This window comes from Myotis davidii, unplaced genomic scaffold (genome assembly GCF_000327345.1).
Source record: "Myotis davidii unplaced genomic scaffold, ASM32734v1 scaffold754, whole genome shotgun sequence".
NCBI lineage: Eukaryota > Metazoa > Chordata > Mammalia > Chiroptera > Vespertilionidae > Myotis > Myotis davidii.
In genome coordinates this window covers 1,473,698-1,482,066 of record NW_006286241.1, presented here as the reverse complement: position 1 = coordinate 1,482,066, position 8,369 = coordinate 1,473,698, and the positions used below count along the sequence as shown (strand labels likewise).

Below are 8,369 nucleotides of genomic sequence, written 5' to 3'. Positions count from 1 at the left end.
GTATTGTCTTTTTTACCCAGTTTTCAGGAATCATTTGATGTGTCAGTTTCAAAATACCAGGAACAAAAATACAATGATATTTAAAACCAGTGGGGCAAATGTTGATCATAGTTGAAAAGTGGGAATTACAAAATGGGGGTTTCTTATATTATTTTCTCTACTTAAATATATATATAAGAAGGGAGAGGGAGCGAGAAAGAGAAACATCAACAATGAGAAAGGATCATGGATCGGCTGCCTCCTGCACGCCCCACACTGGGGATCAAGCCCTCAACCCTGGGCATGTGCCCTGACTGGAATTGAACTGTGACCTGTTAGTTCATAGGTCGATGATCAACCACTGAGCCATGCCAACCAGGCTATAATACACTTTTTATTTTAGAAAGTTGGTGGAAAACAAATCTGAGGACAATCTGTCTAGGAGTAGAAAGGCAGGAAGGAGGAGATTTTAGTGGTTTTGTGGGGTGGGGTGAAGCTCTGAGCAATGTGCTGAAAATGTGGATGGAGAGGAGAGGATGGAGTGGGGATGCGGTAGGAGAGAGGACTGAGGTAAAAGATGGGAGCTGTCCAAGGCCAGTCTTAGGCTGTAGCATTGGGAAGGTGCTGCCATGCCCTGGGAGAGGGGACACAGGACGATGGCCATTGTTGGAGGACTATAGGGTTTGTGATATGTGCGGTCTTTTAGGGCCTTCCGCAGATTCTGAGGACTCAGTAGGAACTGTAAGAATTCCAGGGAAGAGTCAGTAGCCAAACCATGAAGTAGCTCGCCAATATGTGTTGGCAACGAATGGAAACTTCAGCTATGTACCTCCAGTCCAAACATCACTTATGGAACGTATGCAGCCTTCTCTGCACACCCTGCTAGGTTCAAGCTGACTCAGCAGCAGGTCTTGTCCCCAGAATGCTCTTTAGGTGCCGAAATAGTGGTCTGAATGAAAGCCAATGGGCCTGGAGCAGTGGTTCTCAACCTTCCTAATGCCGCGACCCTTTAATACAGTTCCTCATGTTGTGGGGACCCCCAACCATAACATTATTTTCGTTGCTACTTCATCACTGTAATTTTGCTACTGTTAGGAATTGTCATGTAAATACCTGATATGCAGGATGTATTTTCATTGTTACAAATTGAACATAATGAAAGCATAGTGATTCATCACAAAAAATATGTAATTATATATATGTTTTCCGGTGGCCTTAGGCGACCCCTGTGAAAGGGTCATTCGACCCCCAAAGGGGTCACAACCCACAAGTTGAGAACCGCTGGTCTAGGGTTTGAGCAGGTGTCTAGGGTTTGAGCAGGTGTCTAGGGTTTGGGCAGGTGTCTAGGGTTTGGGGAGGCAAATAGGATGGGGAAGAGATTCCAGGTGAGGCAATTTCAGAAATCAAGACTTGGACAGAGCCCTGACTGGTTTGGCTCAGTGGATAGAGCGTCGGCCTGCCGACTGAAGGGTCCCAGGTTTGATTCGGGTCAAGGGCATGTACCTTGGTTGCAGGCACATCCCCAGTGTGGGCTGTGCAGGAGGCAGCTGATCAAGTATCTCTCTCATCGATGTTTCTGACTCTCTATCCCTCTCCCTTCCTCTCTGTAAAAAAATCAATAAAATATATTTTTTAAAAAAAGACTTGGACAGAGTTGGGATCAGAGCGGGGCATGTGGGGACCGGTGGGGTCCCCGCTTCCTACCTGGTATGAAAGGCAAGCTCTGTGGGGTGGGCGGGTCTGTCTGTGCAAACAGGACCTCGGGCACCTCTGATTTTCAGAGAAACCACAGGCTGTCTGGGCCTGCCCAGCCGTGGATAATATGACTGAGGCCTGGATAGGAACTAACAGTAGGGACTGAGTCATAAGGAGAGAGAGGAGTTGGCACAATCCTGGGAACAAATGAAATCTCTAGGTGCCCCAGAGGGGAGCCCTGGCTTCCGTAGGCGCCATCCAGGTCTGACTGGTCCCCCAGGGCCATGTGCCAGTGTATTAGACGCCGATGGAGCTCCAGAGCGACACTGGCTTCTCACAGCTGCTGTGCTGTTTGCTGGGCTGTGCCCTGACCATGGACTCTTCTTCCCTCGTGTGCACACGGCCAGTACCTGCCGAGCGCAGGTGGCAGCCCAAGCTGTTTGGGGGAGGAGCCCTTCACCAGCACCAGCTAACGCTCTGCCATCCAGCCTTTGGGAAGGTCCCTGGGCAGGCTTTGGCCCAGGAACGGACCGTGGGGACATGTGTAAGGAGGAGGGTGTTGGAGGGCGGGGGCTGAAGATGGGACACTTTGCCTCGAACTCCTTGGTTAGACTTTCCAACCCCTTCTATGTGCCTTCAAACAGGAGAAAGCTCCCAACGAAGCGGCTAAAACATCAGTTTTTGGAAGACAATTGCTACCTCCTACAGCAGTGGTTCTCAACCTTCCTGATGCCGCGACCCTTTAACACAGTTCCTCATGTTGTGGGGACCCCCAACCATAACATTATTTTCGTTGCTACTTCATCACTGTAATTTTGCTACTGTTAGGAATCGTCATGTAAATATCTGATATGCAGGATGTATTTTCATTGTTACAAATTGAACATAATTAAAGCAGAGTGATTCATCACAAAACAATATGTAATTATATATGTATTTTCTGATGGTCTTAGGTGACCCCTGTGAAAGGGTCGCGATCCACAGGTTGAGAACCGCTGTCCTACAGGGAAATGCCTCGCCTGACTGTCAGTCAGCACCCGACCTCTCCCAGGGTGGATGGGTGTGGGGCAAACCGATGGCTGGCTGGAAAGCACGTGCCAGCCCTCAGGCCTGGCCAAGGAGCCCCTCCCAACTCGGCTCCCACCCCTTCAGTTTCTGCATTAGGTGCACAGAGGCCTTTGCTCTCCTGGGAGCGGGCAGGTCTCCGCTGTGTCTGCTGCATTATTTACAGTCCAGGGCAGCTCGGCTCTCTGAGGCGACGCGTTCAGTTCAGACAAGAGCAGACCTGTCCCCTGCGAGGGTGACTGTAACCGCAGACACCATTCGATATGCCCCGGGGAGGTCCGGAGTGTCGGTCCCTCAGGAGCCTGGCCTCATGGCCCGAGGGGGTTACGGCTGTGACTGCAATTCTCTGTTATGTCTGCCGCCTGCTGCCCAAGTGTCTGTGCAGAGATGATCTCATCCAATTCTCACGGTCACCTTGCCAGGTAAATATTTACACCTGGTTGTGGAAGAGGAGACTGGGGTTCAGAGAGCGGACTCTCTAAATACTCCCCGGCTAGCAACGGCCAGAGCCAGGACCAAACCCAGTTCTCCAAACTCCATGTTGCATCCAGAATCATCTATAATATGTACATATGATTACTTTTTTCAGAAGAGTTTAACGGTTTTTAAAAATAAGATATTTTACATTCTTTTACTTGTACTGTCTTTGTTTTTGTTGTTAATCCTCACCTGATATTTTCCCATTGATTTTTAGGGAGCGTGGAAGAGAGGGGGAGAGACAGAGAGAGAAACATTGATATGAGAGAGACACATTGATTGGTTGCCTCCTGCACACTCCCCGACCAGGGCCGGGGATCAAACTTGCAATCAAAGTACGTGCCCTTGCTTGGAATTGAACCCAGAAAACCAAACCACAAATAAATGACAGAATCATTATTTTTCTCAATGAAGAATGGATTCATTCATTTTCATTATTTTTTCAGCAAATGGGCATAGGACCTACCACGTGTGACAATCAGCTGGGCAGAAGTGATGATGGTGGGTTGTAGGGAGAGGCAAACGAGCCACCCTAGGGAGATGCAATAGAGTGCGGGGATCAAGAGCACAGATGTTGGAGCCAGGCCAGTGGGTTCAAATCCCACTTCTGCCAATCACTTACTAGCTGTGGGATCTTGGGACGTCACTTAACTACTCTGTGCCTAAGTTGTTGTGAAGGTTAAGTACAGTGGTTGCCACAGGATAAGAGTTGCATGAGTCTTAACTGTTGTTCCAGTGGGTGAGATCAAGAAGAAACAAAATAAGTTGTGATAAGGGCCCTGAGGTCATGTTTCCAAAAATGGCGTGAGATGGAGTATAACAGAAGTACAGTCCAGCCGGTGTGGCTTAGTGGTTGAGCATTGACCTATGAACCAGGAGGTCACTGTTTAATTCGGCCAGGGCACATGCCTGGGTTGCGGGCTCCACCTCCAATAGGAGGCATGCAAGAGGCAGCCCATCAATGATTCTCTCTCATCACTGATGCTTCTAGCTCTCTCTCCCTCTCCCTTTCTGAAATCTACACTAATAAAAGAGAAACATGCAAATTGGTGTCACTCCGCTATGCCCACCAGCCAATCGGAGCAACTATGCAAATTAACCCAACAAAGATGGCAGTTAATTTGCATATGCAGGCATGGAGCGAAGGCTGAAGACTCAAGAGGCTTGCCTTCTCTGCTGCTGCCGGACCAAAGGCCTGGGTCCCAGGTGCCGGAGGAAAACTGGTGCCGGCCGCCAGGGGAAGGAAGGCCTATTGCATGAATCTTCATGCAACGGGCTTCTAGTCAATAATAACAATAGGTAACAGAGCTGGAGAGGTGGACAGAAGACCTTTTCTAGCCAGGGTGGTTCAGGAATCGCGCTCTGAGCAGCTGACAAGGAGCTAAGCCGTGTGGTGACAGGAGGCTAGTTTAGACAGGCCATGCCAGGGCCGGGGAGGGAGCAATCCAGGGAGAAGGGACATGTGCAAAAGCCCTGAGGAATGAAGGAGTGTGGCCTATTGAAGGAATGGAAGAAGACAATGGGGCTTTGTAGATGGGCAAGGCCAGTTCATGTAGGCTTTGTAGGCCCTGGCAACGAGTTTGGATTTTATGCAAAATGCAATCATCACAGGGCTTTATGCAAAGGGGGGTGGCTTTGATCCAATTTATATTTCATGCAACTCGCTCTGGAGAATGGGTTGGAGGACAACAAGAGTGGTGGTTGGTGTAAATGAGCAAGGGAGAGGCCATGGTGGTCTGGACACAGTGTCGGCAGTGGAGATGGTGAGTCATTCCCACGGGAGATGGATTTCGGAGGCAGGACTGAGCTTGCTGGTGGATTGGACCCATGATTGTTGCTGAGGGAGTACATAGACACAGCCCTGCTCCACAGTGAGCCCTGAAGGTGGGTGGTGGGCAGGGTACCCAGGGTAGCTCAGACAGGTGCCTCCTAGTGGGGCTCTGATGGATGAACACAGAGAACAGAATCCAGCCAGCCTTGTGACTTCAGTGCCTGTCACACCGTGTTCCACCCAAACCCTCAGGCTGCCCACGGCTGGCTCAGGTCAGGCCCAGTGACTGAGTTAGTTCCGCCGAGCCCCAGGCAGCAGCCACAAGGGGAAGTTTGTTTCCATTTTCCCCAGGAGATGAGACCACAGTCCAATACGCCCAACCGTGGACAAAACAGATGTCAAACACACAGAAAGCCAACACCTGTGGGGAGACAGAAACCATGAGCCACTGGAACCGCCCTGCTTCCTCCTTTCGGGGTTTCAGGGACCCAGAGGTAGGCTCTGTGTTTTCTCTGAAAGGACTCTCAAAATACCTGGGAACCAAGATCCCTCACCTCCCCCCCTTCTTTCTTGGATAATTTCTGGAAGCAAAATAACTTACCTTTGTTGACTAAATATTGTTAAAATTAACTAAATACTAGAATGAACACGAGGTTTGCTCAAAACCACCAAGTCACTGGGGCTGCAGGATGCTGACCCAAAATCACTTGCTGTGTAAGGTTCCTACCCTGATTTTATAGTTTATAAAGCTCTGCAGATCCCATGGCGACTGGGGAAGGGCGGATGGGGTTAGAATTCACAGATTGTTGTACAGTCTCTCTCAGCAAGATGAGCTTAACCCAATGAAACACGTCTAGGACTTGTTATTCCTAGGCCACGGATGAACTTGGAGAAAGAGTGATACTCGGCCCTGGTTTCCGTCGGTGCGGTCACCTCCCGTGTAGCAGAAGCACAGGAGTGGCTGATGGATTCCAAGTGGAGTAAAGGGATCCCTCAGTCTTCTTGCTAAAGCCTTTCCCAAGCAAAAACCAATGTCCTTCAATCTTTTGGGAATTTGGCGTTGCCTGCTTGCTTGGATTCTGCCACGAGTGTGGGAGTTTTTAGTTTTCGTTTTGTTTTTAACAACTAAACCCAAAGACACTTCACTAGAGCCCCCTGGCAGCAGCTTTCTGGCCTGTCTGCCTCTGGAAGGAGGTTACCTGGGTGGGATCACTGGGTGGCGATCAACAAATTGTCGTAGCCGGATGGCGGTCATGATGTGTGGGATTCTGAAAGAAAAAAAAATGTGAAGAATGTTCCCATGGCAAGTCTATATACATTTCCAGGTGAGAGCCATCTGGTATTATGAAGTCCTTCTTAAAAGTAGAGATCACTGGCTGGCGTGGCTCAGGGGTTGAGCATTGACCTATGAACCAGGAGGTCAGGGTTGGATTACCAGGCAGGGCACATGCATGGGTTGGGGGCTCTGTGGGGAACTGATATAGGGTTGAGCCTCGGACTGACCTGCTGGCAAAGTCACAAACAAGTCTCAGCTTAGAGGGCTCAGTCCTCTTAGCATAATTAGGCTTGTCCTTATAACACTCCCTAGATCTTATCTGAGAAGCTAACGGCTGAGGGATGCCTTGTTTACCTCTGACTATAAAAGGTTGATGGGGCCTGAGCACTGGTGGAAGTCCTTCCTCCTGCGTTGGACTTACCCGCCTGGCCCCCCAATATTCCCAAATTATCTCTTGTCTTTTCTCTTTCATTTGTGTGCAGCTCCTCTTCCAGATCCTGAACGCTCAACCACGCAGGACATGGAGGGAAACATTTACAACATCTGACGCCCGAACAGGGACTGGTTTGTGACTTTGCCAACAGGTCAGTCCGAGGCTCAACCCTATATTGGTTCCCCACAGGGCTCGATCCCCAGTAGGAGGTGTGCAGGAGGCAGCAAATCCATGGTTCTCTCTCATCATCGATGTTTCTATCTCTCTCTTCCTCTCCCTTCCTCTCTCTCTAAATATCAATAAAAAATATTTTTTTAAAAATAGAGATCTTCTGCCTGACTATTTAGGGAAGGAAATAGACTAGAAAAGGAGCATAAAGACACGGAAGTGTAAACTAATGCATGCAGATATGTTTTTCTTTTTTCTTTTAAAACTAGAGGCCCGGTGCACGGATTCATGCACTGGTGGGGTCCCTCAGCCTGGCCTGTCGAAATCTGGGACTATTTGGGAGATGCTGGAGGCAGAGGGACCCCATGCACCGGGCCTCTAGTATGCATATAAGATCTTTGGTTAATTTCTTCCTGACCTCCCCCTTCCAGGCATGTGCCCTTGGCTGTAATTGAACCCAGGACCCTTCGGTTATGCAGCCGATGCTCTATCCACTGAGCCAAACCAGCTAGGGCGCTTTTCTTTAAAAGCAAAAAAAAAAAAAAAATACTACGCCAGTTGGGCACTTAGCCCCTCCCCACCCTTGTTAGGGTGCCTTCCCCCTGCACCAGCTTTCAGGCTGAGCACTACATTTCCCAGACTCCCTTGCAACTAGAGTTCTGATATGAAGCCGATTCCTCCAATCAGTGTAGAGAAGGTGTGGGGGTGGGGTGCTTGCTCAGAATTGTGACCCATCAACTGGGTCCCCTTAGGGTCAGACAGCAGCCAGGCTGCCTGGAGGATTGCTCTCTGGCAATTGCTCCCAACTGCCTTTGGGCACATGTGTTGTGAGAGGACGTGTAGAAAAGGGTCTTCAGTAACAGAGTTCCTTTGCCAGTCTTCTGTTGCTTCTGTTTTCTCAGGAAGCCAGTCTTCCTGGTTCAGGAAGGTTGGTTACCCACCTCTTCCTCCCCTTCCACCCTCCTCCAACCCTTCTATGAATTGCTTTTCCCTTCTTCCTTGTCTAGTCTAAATTCTGCCAGTTCTTCAGGGCCTTATTCAAGGCCTCTGTCCTGATTTCCAAGTGGCCCATTGCCTGCCTCTGAATTCCCAGAGCCCTTGATGAATTCTATTAGGCATTTTGGTTCTCAGATCTTTCCTCATTGGTTTGTTAATTCATTTACAAAGTCCATCATTTAAGAAAGTATTTAGTGAGTGACAACTTTGCCCACATGTGGACAAGGCTCTAGAGCAGCAGTTCTCAACCTGTGGGTCGTGACCCCTTTGGGGGTCGAACGACCCTTTCACAGGGGTTGCCTAAGACCATCGGAAAACACATATATAATTACATATTGTTTTTGTGATTAATCACTATGCTTTCATTATGTTCAATTTGTCACAATGAAAATACATCCTGCATATCAGATATTTACATGACGATTCATAACAGTAGCAAAATTACAGTGATGAAATAGCAACGAAAATAATTTTATGGTTGGGGGTCCCCACAACATGAGGAACTGCAT

General features: G+C 49.0%; 1 protein-coding gene across 1 annotated transcript in view; it reads right to left on the bottom strand.

Moving 5' to 3' along the window:
* The window catches only part of LOC102772552 (chromosome unknown open reading frame, human C1orf100), a 10,254-nt gene extending 3,973 nt beyond the window's left edge, over window positions 1-6,281 (bottom strand). Inside the window, exon 1 of the mRNA XM_015559923.1 lies at window positions 6,187-6,281. Within this exon, the coding sequence (XP_015415409.1) occupies window positions 6,187-6,242 (56 nt within the window). The 5' untranslated portion in view covers window positions 6,243-6,281. The remainder of the gene's footprint in view (window positions 1-6,186) is intronic.
* Between the last annotated feature and the right edge of the window lie 2,088 nt (window positions 6,282-8,369).